Here is a 20,759-nt window from a genome sequence, read left to right as displayed (position 1 = left end):
GATTTTGAGAATTGTCTGCATAACAAATTTTCATGAATGTCAGAGTGAATGATATCTTGAAGTTCTGTCTGATATTAGTGACCGTCACGTCATGTACTGTATATGCAAAAGGCTGAGTATCACATTTCTGATGTCTGACTGGGTATGAATGCCACACCAAAAAGGTTCTGCCAAAAGCTATACTGACATAGCGAGATAACAATAACCATGGAATAATCAACATGGTATTCTTTGGCAAATGCTCCACAGCAGTGTCGATTATTCCCTAATCTGTCAAGAATGGGCTACAGTCTGGCCCTTTAGAAAACAGCCCCCTTCAGCTATATCCAAGAAGAGATGTTTGCCCAGTGAATCAGTATTATCATGACTCATTCAAAAAAGAAACTGGCTCTATCTGGAAAATGCTAATCATGCTGCTGTAGGACTGCTGTTATCTTACAGCAGACTATAAAAGGAAATTTAGCAGCTTTGATTTTTGAAACATGACGAGAGAGCCAGTGGTGTCAGAAAAATAACAGTGACTGAAAGCCTAATTGTTTCAGGAAATGTTGTCCAGAGAGCGACACACACTAATTCCCTCGCTAAAACCTAAATCCATCTTCTTCTTTCTACTCTAAACAAACACTCGTCACAACTCTGAACAGACCACAAGGCTTTTCTTGCAAAGACCTCTTCAAAATAGTCCGCTGCTTAGCGAAGATTTCTATCTCATTATGTCGAATACATACCATATGAGAAAAGACAGGAAACCCGGGTCCCAAACATACATACAATGTTGTGCTTTGTGTGTGTCTAAGTGCTGAGTTCATGTAGTTAGTGTCTTGGGAGTAAGCAGCAGGCTTTGAACGTCACTGACATAATGCTCCAATAAACGAGATGTAATTGACTCTCCTTCATAAGGATGGATGGGGTGAGGGGTAGGTGGGGTTCCCTTCTTCCACACTTCCTCCAACTCTTTCTGCCAGCACGAGGAAAGTAACTGAGTAGATTAACTTATGTTTTACATGTGATTGTGATGTACTTTTGCCAGAGTATTTCCATTTTAATGCTATTCAAATACTGCTACTTCACAGAATATAATTTTACATTCAAACATTTGATAACTGATATTTAAATGACATGTTTAATCTTAGATTAAACCTGCTTGACAAAATTTTTGGTTTGTTAAAAAGCAATGGTCCTACATCTGTGATGCGTGAGTCATGGCATGTCATCATTTATTCACCAATCTTTTGTGTTATTTTGTAATTCTGAAATATGGTACAATATTGATAGCTAGACAACAGGTTCAAACGCAGTCATTGTCTAGTTGTTTCACTTTCAAGAGGTCTACGGGTTGTATGTTAACATCATGGAGCAAGTGCATTTGGTTTGTTTCCAAATCCACTTTGTGGCTCAAAGGGTTTTTACTTGGTATCTATAGATCATGGGTGTATTTTGGTTGTAACGCAATAAAACAATCAGAGGGCCATCTTCGGTTCCCTCTGTTGCAGTTGCACCTTTGTTTCTATTGTAATGGTATAATGGAACTTAGCTGCCAGGGTCCGTTCCTTTGTTTTTAATTGAGATTTAGATTTTACTTATAAGTAAACAGTTTAACATTTTATGTTTTATTATGTTACTTGAGTAAAGGATCTGAGTACTTCTTCCACTGCCGAACATACTAATGGTGTTTACTGCTGACTGGCATGCAGACTCTGGGGAGTCTCAGTATTCTGCTCTGGTCTTTCGCACCACGACCCTGGCTGCGTGTTCGGCCCTGCCCAGATATGATGTCATGTGTTTGGCGAGCTGGATTCATCTGGCTGGGCTGGGGTCTGTCCTCATACTGTCACTTCTCTGTACATTAACTCTCTCCTGCAGCTCTACCACCTCACTTAATGCTTGGCAGAAAACATCACGCAGTCTTCAAGTCCAGAAAGTACCTTGACGCTGCCAGACAAGAGACTGCTTGTAATTATATCATCTGTAAAGCATCATAATCAGAGTGTATAATCAGTTCGTTTGCTGCATATCTACTTCACACTGCACACACTGAGCTGACCTCTCTTTTTAAGGTTTGTGTTTTTGAGTGCTTCTTAACGATGATGTTACTTATGGGAGAACTAGCTCTGCAATCCCCCACTTTTCCACCTTCTCCTCCTCCCTGTGTCTGTCTGTCTGTCAATCTGTATTTGTGTTTGTGTGTGTGTGTGTGTGTGTTTGTGTGTGTGTGTGTGTGTGTGTGTGTGTGTGTGTGTGTGAGTGTGTGTGTGTGTGTGTGTGTGTTTTTGGGCAGGGTCCAGCTGTGAAGCATTAGGGATCTGTCCATTTTCTGCAGTATCTGTGTGAGAGTGCAGGGAGTTGGTTTTTTCCCCTCATAAAAAACCACCATAAACAGGGTAGTGGAAGGTTCATTCTTCTCTTGTTTGGTTTTTAATACTGTTTGTTGTCTCTCATCCCTCTGTGTTTCCTCGTCTTTATGCTCCACTGCTTTTAAGTGACTGCAGATTGTAGTGTGCTCGTAGCCATAACACACCTCATCGTTTCTGACGTCAGTTATCTTCTGACTTCAGGGGTCATGTATGTGTCAGTGATTTTGACTTATGGATCAGTCTAGAGCTGAGTTAGCCTAAATTTATTTATTTATTTAACCTTAAATGGTCATATACAGTTTTTATTGAAAAACTATATTTAAAACTGTTTGTCTTTATTCGTATATTATATCCTCTCATTTAAATCTTAATTTTCTTAAATTTTTTGTCTAACTTCACAAAAAAAAAAGTTAGAATAATAAACTGACTTGAGTTGACTTCGTGCTAAATTACAGGAGTGGAAGGAACAAAATCATTATTATTTATTCATGCCCAACTACCGTACATAAAGCATCATGAGAGACAAATGACCTTGTTAGATTTAAAAGTCTCAAGATGATTCACAGGACAAAAAATACATTCTCTTCGAGACTTTATGGGGGAGCCTGGAGAGTTTTACTTAATCAGGACTTCTGAGCCAATAGAAAATCCCCCTGCTTACTAGCATCCATTGTCTTACCTTTTAGGGGACATAAGCCAAAATGGCTGAAAACTACTGCAGTACTTCAACTCTTCAGGAAATCTGGGATTTCTCATCATCAATTTTCTATTGCACATTTTTATCTTAAAAATGATTTTGTCAGAAAAGATCTCCATTTTTACGAATCATGGTGTTGAGACTCTAAAAAATGTGAAAACCGTTAGATGGCTGTGCATGCTCCTCTTCCTGCCTTCAAGGGAACCTTATTTTAGACGTTGTTGCACAAACTAGTTCTTTCAAAGAATACGTTTTTGCTTTATTAAGTTTTGCTTATTTACATAATTTATACAACTGTGATTATTTATTATGTTATGTAAGAGGAACTGTGGCTTTCATCCTTACCCTTGAAGCAGAAAAGTCCATGCTTTTCCGAGGGGTCTGGGTAGCCAGTTTGGTTTTCGTACTTGTACAGTGTGCGAACGCCCAGCTGGCCCCCTCCACACTGAGGTTTGGGGAGGGTGATGGGGTAGCGGGCGCTGCCGTCAGACAGCCAACCGTAGTCGCATCTGTTCAGCCCCGCCCTCCAGGCTGCAAATAACTGACCAGGCGACGCCAACACAGCATCGTGTTTCTCACACTCCTCTCTTGCCTGCTGCAAGGTGACTTTAACGCTAATAGATGGAGGGTAGAAAACCTCCCCTTCAGACAAAGCAGAAAGATAAAGTTAGTCAAAGGTTCGGTGGTGTAAAAGCACTTTTACAATGTATGGAGGCTGTTTACTTTAAACCAAAGTATACATTAGAATATTTTTGCACATTAACAGATCAATCTTGACCTTGCAGAGAGAAGATCTTTAAAGCAATCTTCAGTCATTCGCTGTTTGTGGAGCTTTTGACTATGTCACACATTTTCAAACTTGTCATTATTCAGGGCACATTTATAACTTGTTTACTCAAAAGTGGACTTGGACAGATTCTGTTGCTACTGCTTCTAAATATCATGCAATATGGTCAAAGGCCCCACAATGAAACCAGAAGACCTTGAGTGGAGAAGTGGAGAAAAGAAAAAACATGGAGTGGAGCATCTAAGAAATATAAAGAAAGGTAAAAAATCATATTTAAAAAAAGGCGCAGTTAAAAAATCAATGTGACCGTTGGAGGGAAGTGCTGCATCAAATGCAAACAAGAATGAGAAATTGTAGACACAAAGAGTTATTATTACAATGAACAAAGGTGTGTTAAGACCAAACGTTGCTGATCAATACATTTTTGCTAGCTATCTGCTCCCACTCTTTCGTGAAATGTAATTATTTGAATGAATTTACCGTGAAATTTGTCTACAAAGCAGTACACATCATATTTCTCTGTGGGGGGTCGGATGCCGTATGTTCTCACTCCTGGCTTGTTCATCAGATCACCTGCACAGCCATGACGGGGCACAGTGATTGGATATCTATAAAAGGCAGTGCACAGAATTTAAGAGCAAATCCCCATATCAAGTTATTTCTGTCAATGTATAAGTCCTAACAAACCTTATGTTCTCTGAAAATGACTTCCAGCACAATGACAGATAATTATTTTAAAACACACCTGACTGACTGGTCGGCGACCCAGCCTGCATCACACTGGTCCAAGCCGTCCTCAAAAGCAGCCCTCAGCTGCTCTGGTGTAGCGACGGAGGCATCGACAGCATGACACGCCTCCACAGCTCCAGGGAAATCCAGGGTGTAGCGGCTGATGTTGGCTCTGTAGTGGAACACAACACCTGGACACAAATGATAAACAATATTATAAATAATGCAGAGTTGTGCAGTGACGATGGCTGCAGTCGCAGAGCAACATGGTGATTCATTTGGAATGGTGTTTGTGTCCAATCTGTAATTGTTACTGAGTCATCTCTTTTTTGTTAATTTATTTAGATATTATTTGGTTATTTTTATGCTTGTGGTCTACTTCTTTTATTATTTGTACCAACACTAAGTAGAAATGTTATTTACTTCAATTAAAAATCCAATATGTGACAGAAAAAAAAAAATAATTAAGAAAACAATTAATTCATTGTCAAAATTTCCACTGATTGATTATCTTGATCGACTTATCGGCTAGTCAGGAAATGATTGATCAATAGCTTTAGATCTACTTCAGTATTGCTGGATAAGAAGAAGTGCAGTAGCCTTTTTCTGTAAGAGGGGTTTCCTTTCAAGACAGACCTTCAGTATAGAATATATACTGCATATACTATATATAATATGTTGTACATGACGGTCAAAGTTGCATCGGACATCACACTTCAGTGAATATTAAAGATGTCTGGGCTCCTGCCATCAGAGCTCATCCAGTGGAAACCCCAAAGCGTTCTGAGGAAGATTATCCATCTAATGAGCGAACCCTTGCTCTCAGACATTTACAAAGATTCCACATTAATACTGAACAGAGAGCTTTGTCCAGCAGCTGCTGACAAAGACGCCCCCTATGAGCGATAAACAACTCTCCATTTACCAGCTCAGTCATCTATTCACATCCTCCTGCAGCTCTGCCAGGATATCCTCACAGATTCCAGCAGAAAATAAAGGAGCTAATGACACGGGACAACAGGGACATGTAGTCTGAGGATGACAGCTGAAATAGCGGACTGGTTTATGTTTCCCTGTTCTGTTGTGTAATGATTGGACTTTCTGTGGCTGGAAGTATCTAATTTCTGTCTGGGACAAATCGTTGGTGTAATACACTGGTTTTACACTAATATATATCAATAATTCCAAATAGAAAAACTTGAGTTAATGTTATAAGAGCTGTAATTATTCTTTGTATGTAAGCAGGAAACCTAAGGGTCCCTGGAAGCAGTGAGTTACACTGTGGCCTACCACTTCAGTGAAAACAGTCACAATTAAAAATGGCTGAATAGGCTCCTGTTTACAATGTACCCATGGATGAACAGATAACTATCACTGTGTTACTGCAGAAAACTTGTTTTACCTGTATAGCCCTGTCCCTTTCACTACACACAGTATAGTTGGGTGGGGTCTCACAGTATTAAATCAGTAGTTATCTGAACCATTAATAATGTGAAATGCTTTGTCTGTGCAGATTTCATGCAAATAGTATGTGCACAAGCTTGAATTAATATTTAGAACAGCGCCTCCCCCTATGAAAGCATCAGTGAACTCTCTACCAGCTTTTCACATCTGGATTCAGGCAATGAACCAGTTTGTAGACTCTTAACATGGACTGTTAATGTGACCAATAAAAGCGAACAATTGGCTGCGTGTATATGTATGTATGTAGGTGTGTTTGCATTTGTGTGTGTGTGTGTGTGTGTGTGTGTGTGTGTGTGTGTGCTTGACTCACCAGTGACATTAAGGCTTACAGTGTCCTGAGTATCCTCCATCCCATGCATCACCTCACAGCGGTACAGTCCTGCGTCACTGGCCCTTAGCTTCCCTATGATCAGAGAGGCGTCCCCGACCGACAGCGGGTGACTGGGCACAGACACCCTGCTCTTGTATTCTGGCCCCACTTTGACCAACCCTGCCTGGGCCACCAGCACCACCCTCTCTCCCTCTCCTTCCAGCTTTGTCCACTTGATTCTCAGCTGCTCCTCAGTTTGAGGAGCATCAGCAGGGAGGAGAGGTCCAGGTGTCGAGGTGTGTGTGGTGGTGGAGGGAGTGTATGTCAAGCTGCTGGGAGAGTCTGGCATCATGGAGAAGTGACATGGCAGCACCACTCGGCCTGACAGAGAGCCGGTTGCAGGTGAGTTCTTCTCCACTCTCGCTGAGTGTGGTGGGGCTGGAAAACAGGATCCTGCATGAGAGTGTGTTTGTCTTTGTGTCTAATGGTGTAATACACAGTAACTGTCTAGATCTGCTGACCTCATATTAAGAGTCACACTCGAAGTTGTCTGAAAAGTCTGTTTTCATTTGTCATTTATACAGCTGTCAATTTTTTTTCCCAAAAACTGAGTTCAGGAGATGGGGATCCATCATCCTCTAACCAGAAGGTCACTGGTTAAATCCAGTTCTCCCAATTACACACGTTGAAGTGTCCTTTCCCCTTCTCAGTGTAAATAGATCCATTGTACTGTGTGGGTGAATCGCAAAAACTGCATTGTAATGTGCTAGAAAAAATTGAAAACCTATATCTTTGCCATAAACCCAAATTAATCATACAAACTCCTAAGAGCTGTTTAATTATGAATTGTCATATGTTTGTCTTCTTTGAAGACTACAGGCTGTGTATATAAAAGTTGTGTATATTAAAGGAGGAGACCTAGAAAAAGTCATGTTAATCTGAAGTGTTCATGATGAAATATATGATCCGAACTGTTCCAAATAAGTTTTCAAGAGGCCTTCTAAAGATACTGATCTTTAGAAGGTATAATATTTACTGTGTGCACCATCTTAGTCTCGTGTTTTAGAACACTAGAATTTGCTAATTAGCACAAAACACAAAGTACATAAGAGGTTGGTGGGGATGGGGATTTTGTTGGTTTAGAAAATCATAAACCGAAATATAGGACACATCAAAATCTTGAACTGATGAAAGCGCTAGATAAAAAATCAGAGCACCACCAGAATTGTTACAGTTCATTCTGAAGGGGAGCCTGAATGTCAGAACCAAATGTCCAAAAAATCCTTCACACAGTTTCTGAGATACTTCAGCCTTTTGCTGAGCAAAAAACAGACCACAGTAGGTCGTTTATCAATCAATCAATCAATCAAATTTTATTTGTATAGCCCATATTCACAAATTACAATTCATCTCATAGGGCTTTAACAGGGTGTGGCATCCTCTGTCCTTAACCCTCAGCAAGAGTAAGGAAAAACTACTAAAAACCCTTTTAACAGGGTAAAAATATGTAGAAACCTCAGAGAGAGCCACGTTTAGTGGGAATGCTAGTTCATGTATGCAATGGTAGGAAATAAAGCTGAAATTTGGTACTGCATGCTCACCAACTTCAGTGCTACAGCCCAGAGAAATGCACCCGTACATTTTAAAATGTAAAGACTGTCTGTTTATAAAGAAATGAGGATACAAAATTAAATTGACTTGTAAGCTGAACCAAAATGTATTATTCTAAAAATAAATATGGAATTCCTCCTTGACAGCCAAACGCTAATATTGAGGAACATCAAGATAATAATCATAAACAAACTTCCATATTTTAAGTATGATTTCTGTAAGTATTTGTGGATGTTTCCTTTTCTTTAGTATTGCCTAGCCAGACCTTTTTCTTCCGTGCTGTATCAGTGGTGGACAATAGTCTGCCTGCTGCGATTATCATCCTGCTATCAGAGATAAAAAAAAACACTCTGGCTTATTTGCATTTCTTTAAATCAATAACAATTATTTCCGTCCTAAACCCAGGATGCAGCAACAAAGTGTAGAAAACAGGACGCCTACTATGTGGTTGCAGGATCCAAATATTTGTTTGAATGTGAGGTGTAAATGTCTTTGGGATTGGATCTCAACATCCATTTGGGTGGGTTCACACTCTTAGCACTGTCAGTATCACCCAGGACAGACAATACCAGATCTGAACTGGGTCCACATGCCAAACCTGGCGACCTCTATAGAGTGTAACCAACTTTAGGCTCAATGTGACCCTTCAAGGATAAGCAATAATATAGTATAATTAACACATTGGATGATTTTTCAGGGCCATGGAAGTTTGGCTTTTCAATGTTGGCAGCAAAGGCAGCAGCAATCAGACTCTGGCTTCCACAGTCTGATTGCAAGATGCAAGAGGCTATACGTAGTGAGAGTGTGATTACTGGAAAACACATGCTCAGAACAGATTTCCAAATCAGAGTGAATGTGTCCTCGTGTGCTGGAGCATTAATCTCTTTCCACTGTCGGTCTTGGACTTGCAACCTGGCATGTGTGTTTTTAGGCCTATGTAAGAGGCGCATGAGGAAAGAAAAGAAAAACTGATGAGTGGGGACAAAGTTTGGTTTTAGGCTTCAGTCCCATTGTTTTCTAGTTGTTTTCGGCAACAGGTGACTCACCTGGTTGAGGACGAGCAGAACACAGACACACCAGACACAGCAGGTATGTGAGGATATGAGGAAACATCTCAAAACAATCTGCGGAAAAATATGGAAAATTCAGTGATGATACAAAATTTAGTTCGGTTCAGTGTCAGGGAAAAACAGTAAAAGAATGACAAATTCAGTTGAATGCAGGCTTTTCTATTGTCTGCCAATTTAGACTTTAGCATCTTTACTTGAGAAAAGAAGACAAACAATGAATCAGTAATTTCCTGTTGAGTAAATGACCACTGGAGATCTGAGTCGTTCTTCCACTGGTTGTCATGCTAACACTGAGGTGTTTTTTGGTCCGCCCTATAATATGGGAAACATAACTGAAAGAGCTGAGCAGCTCAATATGATTCAGGGTTTATAACAGCACAGTGTACCTAGTGAAATTGGAGGAAAGTATACAGTACTTGTCTTACTGTATATATTGTTGTTTTGTTTTATGTAAAGTGTCCCAACCACATCATGGCAATTTCCAATATATGCAAATCTAATTGGCAATAATAATAATTCTGATTCTGATTTTACTCAAGCTCTATTGGTTTTGAAATACTTGCTCTACTTGAGTATTTTCACTTTAACCTGTTTCATATTTCTACTCCATCAAGGTTTTATCATATATACTTTAATTACTCTGTACTTTGCAACTTCAGGGTTTGGATACAACACAATACTGTATATGATGATTTTACACTTACATAAGCCAGTCTGCAGAGTGAATACTTTTGATACTTAAATCAAAGTACATGAATATCATCAACAAAGGTAAACTGTGCATTCAGAACGGTTTCAAGTGGTGTATTTTACTTTTACTTTAGTAAAGGATCTATGGAGCATGTATTTCTACATATATTAATAGAATATTCTGTATTATGTGACATTAATGACACTGGAGAGAATGGAACAGACGTATGCGGTCACAGCTGTCAGTGAACCAGATGCCCGCATCGCTGTGGTGATAAAGCTAATCAACACATCACGTGGTGAATTTATCAGTGGATGTAAACGGACCAAACTGGTCCCAACTTATCACTTCTCTCATCATTCCCTATTATCAGTGTGGGAACATTCCTCCCCACCCACCATCTCTACTGCTCCTGTGGATGAGAGACGCGCACACCGGAGAATCAGCTTCATGTTCCCTTCTGAAAACTATTTACACTAGATTCTGTGCCCGAAACTTCAACAGGAAATTAAAAACAAATTTAGTAAAATATCCTACCTTGTTAACACTATTTATAAAAAGTCAGAAAATCCAGCTGGCTTGTGTCCGGGTTATCAGTGAAAACTTCAGTACTGCAAACGAAAGTCCCGGAGGTTTGATCCCTGTGGTGCAGCGGCTCCTCTCTCACAGACGTCTGATGTCCGGACCTCTTCCACCTCTCAGTTCTGGTTGCAAGTTCAAATCCATTCCACGGCCACTATTATGCAGCCACTATGGGAGAGGAGGGGCGCACATGTCCGCACACCGCCCACTGGAGGCTGGGTGGGGGTTGTGGGACAGAATCAGGATGAATAAGAGAGAGTGGGAGGTGTAGTCAGAGGAAGTGAGAATGGGGAAAGCCTGAGTGGGAGAAACACTTCCACATTAAAGGGTCATTCCACTGATTTAATGCCGTTCATCCATCGAGAATGAAGGATTTACCAGAGACTAAAATAAATAAATAAAATATTTTTCTAAATCAGTTCAGCAGAGGCAGAGGAATGGCCTGTCTCAGGATAAAGCTCCAAAGACTGTGGATACTAAATTTCCTTAAATGCATCTTGACAGTATATTTAGAATTAGTGGCAATTAGCCGGTTTCCAGTGATGCTGTGCTGGTACCTAACCTAGAACCAGCTCCATGCATTGCTTTTTCAGAAGTTGGAACCATAGACTGTATTAATATGGAAGACTCCCGAAAAGTGAAGCCAAAGTTTCTTGATGTCTACTTTGTGGCAGGCTGCTGTATCCTAAATACTGCTTCTTCCATGTTAGTAGATGGGACATGGAACAACCTTAAACGTAAAGAAAATATCACAATCATGGTTTCTGTCATTTGAGGTGGTTTTTATCAACTGATGTTTGTTCAAGTGCTAATATTCAGATACATATAATGTTATGAAAATGGGGTAAAAGTCATGATAGACAGCTGAGATTGACTCACGATTGCTCAAGTGCTGGTATCGATGGGAACTCACTACTACTTCCCCAAACGCTACTGGGCAGGGATCTGGCTCCAATGATCTCTACTGCAGTCAGTCAAGATTGTAGCTTTTATATGCAGAATCATTTTTTGATATTTTCAAGGATCGTGGGAGGAAGTGAGGATGCGTCATCCATCTTTATATACAGTGTACGGTTGGAACCACACAGGTCAGTAGGTGTGGGCGGAGCTTTCACACAACATTCTCTGCCATTTTGAGAAAACATGAGTGACAGCAGCAGCAGTAAGATGCTTTCTCTAAACGGCAGCTTCCAACCCAACAGGATTTTAAGCCTTTTACTTTCATTGTGGCTCTGGACACATTTACGGTCACATAGCTAAAACAAAAATGAGCATGAAAAGACCAGCCCAACTCTGAGTCATCCAAGTCATAAGATCTCATAAACATATCCAGGATGCTTTTTGCTTTCCCACCTGTTCCTGTGATCATCTGGGACACATAAAATTGCCAGGTGTGAACAGGGTTTAAGAAACTGACACGTACATGTACAAATACACACAGTGCAATTTAAAACACAATATTTACATGTTTTATTGATACAAATACAAATTTTGTAGAAACATTTGTGAATATGTTATCACAAAAACCACAATTTATAATGTAATACATCTTGAAAATACATAATGATTCATAAACATCAGTCCCCTGAACGTCACAGTCAGGTGACGAATCAAAGGAACGACTGAATTGAGAAACTGAATGAGGAGGTTTGATGACAATGCTGTGAATCATGCTGTAAACGAATGGCCAGTGTGACATGTTAGACAGTGCTCTTCACTAATATCTCTGGTCTGTGGTGGGGCGAGCAGTTGACTACTCAGGTAACTTGATTAACCTCAAATGTGTAAAACACCATCACAGTATTGTGTTTTTCATTGTCCAGTGTATTATCACAGCCAGAGCCCAGATACTTTCCCATTCATCTGCAGCATTAACCAAAAGATAAAGTAGTTAATATTAAATAATGTCCTCCATGTCTCAGGGTAGCTAACCAACACTCAAGTTATCAGCTGGAAAAAGTATCATTTAAACATTTAAGATTTGAAGATTCTTTTAGAGTTTCATAATATTTTTACATCTAAGTGTCTGTTTTTCCTCTTCATGTAAAACACTTTCAGCTGTGTGATGACTTATCATGCTCCCAGGGGTGTTTGCTCATGCTGCATCCTATCATAATTCTTTGTTGATTTTTAACTCCCTCCCCATGACTATAAATTCTGCCAGCTAATGAGCAGCAGACAGGGACCTACACTGTCTGTGAAGGTGATGACAAGAAGTCCTCCGATCCTTACGGCTGTGGTCGTGACTTTCTATGTTGAACTGGTAGTTTCGTCAACTTTGCCTTTATATCGTTTCCACTGGTGGAAAAAATATTTTTATCCTGGCCAAAAACTCACACTTGAGCCTCAGGGCTTGTATAAAAACATCAGAACTATACCAACATACATCAGTTTATCTGTACAGCACGGTCGGGAGGGGATTGGTCAAAAATCCTCAAACAGGTCCTCTGCCTGTGAACTTGCTGCTGCAGCATCTGTAGAGCGCTGGGGAGTCTGCTGCTTACTGGATCCTGCAGGGGAGTCACTCCTGTGCAGGACGCACACACACACACACACACACACACACACACACACACACACACACACACACACACACACACACACACACACACACACACACACACACACACACACACACACACACACACACACACACACACACACACACACACACACACACACACACACACACAGGTCAGTGGGCTAATGAGGCTGGTTTACAGGAGAGTTTTCCTGTTGAGACGGGAAGTGTATCATGTGGCCCATAGGGAGCAAGACTAGAAACACATGTGCAACTTTTATACCTGTGTGTAGATAGGTAGGTGTTTGTGTGTGTGCGTGTGTGTGCGTATGTACGTGTATGTGTATAATCAAGGCCCAGCAGCTCCCCCATGTTAAGTGGTCTACAACAAAGTAATGTTACCACGTAGAGGCTTGTGCTTATTTCAGGTTTCTACTTCACAGATGCTCCTGCATTCTGTATTCACTTGAAGGTGGCATCATGTGATGTTTAAGAGCAGGAAAACCGAATTTCAGAGATACAGAAGATGAGGGATCAAAGATGCAAAGTGAATAGCAGAGAAAAGAGGGCAAGAGGGGATCAAGGGAGAGAAGGAGTGAAACAGAAGGGAGGGGGCAAGGGCAGTAGTCCAACTGGTCACCATGGCTATATATAAAAAACTAATTGGTGGGGGGGGGGGGGGGGTAGAAATTGTTAATTGTTTAGACTGCCACCACTCTCACAACTGCAGTGACTATAAAAACTACAGCGAACTGTTCGCTAGCCTAGCTTAGCATAAACAAAGACAAGCAAGCCTGGTTCTGTCCAAAAGCAAGAAAACTTTTGTTTTACCAGAACCTCTAAAACTCTGTGATTAAAAAACAATATTTGGGCTGTTTAACAATGTATTCTTTGTAGATTGGAGTGATGTTCCAGATTCTTTCTCGGCTGGGAGAAGTGCAGACTGATGCCATTACTAGTGCCGACAAAAACAATATTTAAAGATAGAATCAACATGAGTCCAGTTCTCACTGACACTGAAAAACATTTTTCTATTACTAATACAAAAGTATTAAATACTATTTAACGTGAAGACTCATAGTTGGCTGGGTCTCTCTCTATTTTAACGGCAGAGAAAACCAGGTAATTCATACTAATTTTCATTGACCCAATTCAATGCAAACTCAACACCATGAATTAACCAGAACACTTCCCTGTAAATGAAAGCGATGGCAGGAGCGCTACCGGTGTCCCTCAAACCACTGTTGCTCATGAAGGGAATACATGTAAAAAAATAAATAAAGGCCTTTTACATTTTTCAAACCACTTTAAGCGCCTGGACCTGGATTCTTCATGCCATTATTTTTTGGATATAAGTTTTTTCTCACTTCCCTTCTTATAAAGCCATATAGAGTGAAACAATTTTTTGGAGGTGAGATTTGTTGACGGTACCTTCAAATTCATCAGAAGTATGGCAAAGTAGAAAAACAACTGTCTGAATTGTGAGAGTAGACTATAGGTAACTGCACTTCCTGGTTATTTTTTTAATCACTCATTATTTGAATACCTGCTTTCACATGACAACTCATAGGTGAGATTTCTTAGAGAAACCAAGTAAAAATGCACTACATTGATGGTTTGCGATGAATGTAAATTATTAAAACATCTCAACCTGTTAAGTTAAATCAGCCCACCTGATTCTGGTATTCCTTACAGCTCTACAGAGAGCTTTAGCATCTTTTCACTCAAGCGCACTCTTGGGTTAAAAGATGTTTAGTTTGCACAACCCTGGTGACTCACTCCCACTTCTCTTATTGTGTTGTTTTGGAACACAGTAGAGAAAGTGTTAGGGGAAACTTCTGTAAAAAAATAGAGCCTGTCCACTTACTGCTGAGCAGCACACAGCAGACAGGCCAGGATGACGGTGGAGACCAAAATCACAGAAAAAAATAGGTAATTACTTCTACTTCATTTAGATTCATGGAGGGAAAAAAAAGAATTGCAGGCCCTAACATCAGACCTTTACAAACAAACTAAATGTTATCGCACAAAAGTAAGTTGACTGAAGAAAATGGCATTAGAAAAAGGTTTTAATTCAAGAGTGGATAAATCACGTGACATTATTAATGTGGATATCAGTACTTGCGTGTTGGAGGAAGCAATCAGGTCCAAGGTTTGTATAATAGGACAAAAGCAGAAAATTATTCAAAGCCCCTCTCCTTCTGCATGTGTGATGACCAGTGTTGGGAGTAACGGCGTTTAAGTATAACGGCGTTACTAACGGAGTTCTTTTTCAGTAACGGAGTAATCTAATTAATTACTTTTGTCATCGTTACAACGTCGTTATTGATAATGTAAAGTGGCGCGTTACTACAATTTGGTTGAATGAAGCGTGCGGTTGTAACAAATCACCCTGTTCAAACCCCAGGGGAAATGCTCTACGCTTTTAATTTTAAGGACACGGGCGGATTCGACCCGCTGTGTACCTTGCGCGCTGCCCGACCAAGTTATTATAAACGAAAGATCCCTGGTTGGACCGATGACCTTGTTATCGGTCTAACCCCTAAATAAATAAATATAAATATAAACGAATTCGACACAAAAAGGTTGCGTATTATAAGTGTATTTAAACAAAACCCACATCAATCCCACATATCCCCGTGCTCGAGCCCGCAAACCATGGCGGCCCCGTAAACATAAACGCGGTATTTACACACATTCAACACATCAATATTTCCCCCCCAGGTCCATAATATAATCCCCAAACAAAACGTCCCAAACAAAAATGCCTGCAGGTGAGCGAGGTGAGTGTCGCAAACAAATCAAACCAAGTCCACGCTTTCTCACCCCCTTCCAGTGCCCAGAAAATGTTCAGTCCTTGAAGTAATCCGATACGCGACTCCCAGGCAATAATCCCGTTCGCTGAGAAAAATCCATGCAAGTCGTATAAGATCTTCTGGCACTCGAACCTCTGGCCGCACCGCCAGATTCTTTTAAATTTCATTTTAATTCTATGCATCATATGGCAGGCTGCAATCTATTGAGTTCAAATAAATACCAAATGTTCTAAAATACTGTATATAGTGTTTTTATTCTTCAATCAGTTAATATAAACATCTTTGACGTTAAAGATGTTACAGAACGTAACAGCGTTATAAATCATGAAAAATAACGCCACAGTTACTTTGCTGAGTAACTAATTACTCTAACAATGTGGTAACTCAGTTACTAACTCAATTACTTTTTGGGAGAAGTAATTTGTAACTGTAACTAATTACTTTTTAGAAGTAAATTGACCAACACTGGTGATGACTGGATAACCTGAATTAAAGGTGACCTGTGGACCACCCACAAACCCAGTTAAGCACTGTGAGCTTAGAATTACAATTACAAGACATCATCTACGTAAATTCCTTGTATGCACAAACATACTTGGCTAATAAAGTGGATTTTGAAACAAGGACATAAGATGGGAAATGTTCTGCTTTTAAACCATCCACACAGTAACGATGAGAAGGGAGGCCCTGAGCTTGTTTAAATCAATACCAACTGTATGACAAAGAGCACTGCACTGCTGGAACCAGTTACAAGGAAACAGGAGACGTGTTCACTGCAGAGAGGAAGCTGTTCCACACTGCCACAGAGGACCACCACAGACTTCAACACATGGCAGAAGGGGACGTGACGAGAGTGGCTTTAATCCTGAGAGGTGAGGTTAAGCTCAGGAATTGGGCGCACAGGAGCCCCCACACAGAGCTGGTATAGTGACATACCAGAGCTGCAGCATACTGCTCTTTTGCTTACGTCACTTAACAGAGATTCACTCTCGACCAAGTTGTGCCGAAGGAATAGTTTTATATAGATGCAGATTATGTTAAAGCCAAAGTTCTATCGCTTCAAGGTTCAGTGCACCGAATTGTGACAAAAACTGTTTATGATACTAGTTATGTCTTTTCAGATAGTGTATTTATAGAGTATACATTTCTCCTTTTGGAAATTGTAAGCACAATTTCTTGAAGGGATAGTTGACACCAAAACGAAAATGCACTCATTATCTACTCACCACTATGCTGATGGAGAGGTTGGGGAAGTGTTTGAATCTTCAAAACACTTTTGGAGTTTAAGGAGTAAACAACATTACAGTCAAATCCAATTGAAGTAAATGGTGACCACGTCTTCAAAAGTAAAAATGTATTCTTTGTAGACAATAAACGCCTACATACTGCTCCTGTGGTTTCATCCAAGTGTCCAGAAGCCCCAACATTGGACTCACTTATACCATGTTTTCAGCCTAAATGTCCTCTGATATCCTCCTCTAAAGCTGTGTACAGGTTTGCATACCCACACTGCACAAAAGCTCTTACCCAAGGCAGCGCGGTACCATCTCTACTTCCGGTAGCGGACATTTAGGCTAAAAACATGGTGTAAATGGCGCCATTTCAAGTCTTTATTGGATTGGATTTCGCTGCAACGCTGTTTACCCCTGAAACTCCAAAAGTGTTTTGTGGACTCAAACACTTAACCCACCCTCTACCGGTATGGTGGTGGGTAGATAATGAGTGAATTTTCAGTGAACTATCCCTTTAAGCAAAGTGAAACTCTATTTAGAGAATGGTAATGTCTCTATTTTGGGTAGAGAAGAAAAAATGAAAGAGGAGTGAGTAAAGCCATCTTCATCGACTTGGATATGATGATCACTCAACAAAGAAGTTGGTCTGCGTCACAAACTATAAGTCACCTAAAATACGTGGCTTATAGACATGCACTGAACTCCGGAGATCCTCTGAACATTCTTCGCAAGGGACTGCATGTGTGACGGCAAATGTCTGAGTAAGACCCAGACTTTCTGTGGACTTTCTCCAACCAGTCACCTTGTATAAAGTCAGCAGATTGTCCGAAGAAAACAGAAGATCCTCTGCACGATTCACTTGGAGAAAGTAGGAGTGTTGATGGATTAACGGTCCAAAAGTTGTCCATGGGTCAAAGACCTGCATATTCAACATGACCCTCATGATAGGTAATAACCCACAAGAGGTTAAATATACGCAACTTCCCGCCAGTCAGTGAGAATCAAAGAACCCTTTTGGATGAGAGTGAAACATCTTCGAGAAACTTGAGTCCAGTTACCGATGTTTACATGTAAAACTCCTGAAGATACCATGACCTCACTGACTGAGGATCTTCACAGACCTTTCAATCCACTACTGTTAGGTGAATATTAGACGTTGATTCATTGAGATAAGCAGTAGTTTATTACACTACTGCAGAAGAAGAGAGCATCAGTCAAAGGTCAAAGGAAGCAAAACCATGAATGTGTAAAAGTGATGGAAGCTTGGTGACAGTGTTTTTTTTTTATTAATTTGAGGAATATTTCAGCATCCTAATTGGTCCTAGTGTTTAAAATCATTTCACTTAATTTATTAATTTATGGACCCAGAAATAGTCAAGTGTCTTAGGATGCTAAATAAAGATAGAAATAATTCACTTAGAAAAATATCCAAATGATATAAAAAAAAAAAAAAAACATCACACAAAATAAACAATTAGTACAGGATGTGTGTGTCTTTCCCCATATCTTAGTATTGGTAGTTTTAGGAGGGTCCAGTGCCGTGAGTAAAACTGTTCATGAACTATATTCACAGAGTTTACAGGTTTCACAGCTCAGTGGGATCATGTTAGAGAGCCACTGCTCACAACAACCTATAAAAGAACGGTGCTGATCCTAGTGTAAAGCAAAATGCAAACACATACTTAAAACCCGACCAGTCCCGTGTCTTGCAGTGATTATCTGTGATGGCTAGGAGCGATGTTTGATAGTTCACAGAGCTGGTCCCTGTGAGAAGGAGAGCGAGTGTCTCATTGCTATTTTTTTTTTCATGGCAAAGGCAATCCTTACAGTACACTGACACCTGAAGATCCGACGCATTAACTGATGATTACAAAAAAAATGAACATGAGCCTCAGAACAGCCAGCTGTTGAACAATAAACTCAAAACTTTTCTAGTTTTTAGTGATGTGTTAAACCCAGAGGACCACAATGATTGAGTAAATAGTTTTATACATAATACATATTATATATTTATACATTTTGAGAAATACACTTCTTTTCTGATAAAGAGTGAGATGAAAAAATTGATATTCAGTCTCATGTCTGTGAATTCGCTACAGAACAGAAGTCAGGAAATGCTTACCTTAGCTTAAAAAGCAGCAGAGGTAAACAAGCGAGCTCTGTCCAAAGATTAAAAACAGAGCTATCTCTAGAGCTCAGTAATTAACATGTTGTACCATGTTTATTGATTTCAAAAAACTGCAGAGAAGATATTTGTTCTTTTTGGGGAGTTAAAGCTTGTTAATTTGTCTTTGTTAAGCAGCTATATTACATGTGTAGGCTCTGACTTAGAAGTAAGGCAGTATATCTCTAAAGATGTTGCGCAATCCCTGTGATTATTAATCCTTCATTTAACTCTCTGCAGGCTCCTTCACTGCCTTCATTATCTGCTCTTGCTTCTCTTCCTCCTCTCTGTTTCTTCTGTGGTTGACCTATATGCAGAGAAATATGGAGGAATCACAGGAAGCTAAATGAGTTGAAGAGTAATGGAAATGGCCAAAAACAATAGTTCGGTGTAGGGCTGCCAACAACTCTAGCCCCCCAAGTGAGCCATCTCAGACAAAGGCCTCTCTTTTACAGCAAGTGTTTGGCAGCTCAGGGGGGTAGGGGGTGGGAAGCTTCTGCAGCTATCAAACATCCAACCACAGCTGCTCATAGGCTCACTGCTGCTTCTTGTTGTAGCAGTCAGAGTTGGTAATGAGCCTGTAATGGGCACCACTTCCAACTAGTGATAGCAGTTGGGGATGGATGGCACCACTTACAGCCATCTGCATGTGGCACAGTCATTGGTGCTAAGAGGACCTTGGACACGATATATTCACCCTCTGTTGGACAACTACAGAGTCAATGTCAGATTGAGACAGTGCTTTGGAAGAATTTCTAAATGGCCATGTCCCAAATTAAAACCTGGCGAATGGGAGAAATGGGCACAAGAGCAGTAGTATTGCTAGGTTTTGGATGTGTGGCTGCAGGGCTTCAGAACTTTGTGATAGTCTGACTCAGCAGCAACTCCAGAAACAACAGAGAGGAGAAAAGAAGAAAGTTGTCCATTGAGATCAGTGGCTGACTTTGGCTCCCCACTCCAAGTCCAAGACCCCCGACCCCCCTGCTGTACTGTGTTAAGAAAAGAGTATAACAGCATTCAACAATTTCTAAGAAATGAAAGGATTTGGTGAACCAAACAAAAAAAATTGCTATTCAGTGAATATGCCCCAAAGTTCTCCCCTTAAGAGTAATTTTCTCAATTTAGGGTTCCGTTTTTAGTTCTTTCTGTAAACACAAACTCAAAGAAATTCCTCATCAGGATCACCAAACCAAACCAAATGTCACAGAGGTGTTTGTGACCGGCATCAAGCTAAAAAAGAACAGGATGATCATCCTATTTAATGTCCCATATTACATGTTACTGGCTTGACTTATTCCCCGGTGTCCTTGTGCTTTATGGTTGAATGCTTGTGCAATATGCCTACTCAAATGAACTACTTACAACTTACACACTACACTTTCGTCCATTTTGAGACAGGGATCCCCAACAACCTACTCTGAGGTTTCTCCATTTTTTTTCTCTTTAAAGGTTTATTTTGGGGGTTCTTCCTCACTCCAGTCTAGGGTTAAGGGCAGAGGTCGCACACCTTGTAAGACCTATGAGGCAAATTATGATTTGGGAATAGGGGCTGTAGATGTAAGATTTGATTGATGGATGATTTCCTTACTTCTTTGTGACAATATAGGCTTTAGATGGTATCTGCAGAGATAAAGATATTGTAGTTGACCTTAATCTATACCTTTGATTGAGTTTGGTTAGGATCTGTCTATGTGTTGTTGAGTTATTTTGTACATTAACACAAAAAACAGC

At 40.2% G+C, this 20,759-nt stretch overlaps 2 protein-coding genes across 3 annotated transcripts in view; both read right to left on the bottom strand.

Annotated features, from left to right (window-relative positions):
• Positions 1 to 10,578, bottom strand: part of LOC128424653 (brevican core protein) — a 31,897-nt gene extending 21,319 nt beyond the window's left edge. Inside the window, exons 1-6 of the mRNA XM_053410970.1 lie at positions 10,251 to 10,578; positions 8,999 to 9,076; positions 6,342 to 6,779; positions 4,584 to 4,758; positions 4,319 to 4,446; positions 3,397 to 3,693 (exon numbers count right to left, since the gene is read on the bottom strand). Of these exons, the coding sequence (XP_053266945.1) occupies positions 3,397 to 3,693; positions 4,319 to 4,446; positions 4,584 to 4,758; positions 6,342 to 6,779; positions 8,999 to 9,065 (1,105 nt within the window). The 5' untranslated portion in view covers positions 9,066 to 9,076; positions 10,251 to 10,578. The remainder of the gene's footprint in view (positions 1 to 3,396; positions 3,694 to 4,318; positions 4,447 to 4,583; positions 4,759 to 6,341; positions 6,780 to 8,998; positions 9,077 to 10,250) is intronic.
• Positions 10,579 to 11,748: 1,170 nt separating this feature from the next.
• The window catches only part of xrcc4 (X-ray repair complementing defective repair in Chinese hamster cells 4), a 28,897-nt gene continuing 19,886 nt past the window's right edge, over positions 11,749 to 20,759 (bottom strand). For both annotated transcript variants that reach the window (XM_053411605.1, XM_053411606.1), the window contains exon 8: positions 11,749 to 12,822. In XM_053411605.1, coding sequence (XP_053267580.1) covers positions 12,720 to 12,822 — 103 coding nt within the window. In that variant the 3' untranslated portion in view covers positions 11,749 to 12,719. The remainder of the gene's footprint in view (positions 12,823 to 20,759) is intronic.

The sequence above is a fragment of the Pleuronectes platessa genome, chromosome 19 (genome assembly GCF_947347685.1).
Source record: "Pleuronectes platessa chromosome 19, fPlePla1.1, whole genome shotgun sequence".
In the NCBI taxonomy this organism is placed as follows: domain Eukaryota; kingdom Metazoa; phylum Chordata; class Actinopteri; order Pleuronectiformes; family Pleuronectidae; genus Pleuronectes; species Pleuronectes platessa.
The sequence above is the reverse complement of the archived record's forward strand: the minus strand, read 5'-3'. Positions and strand labels throughout refer to the sequence as shown.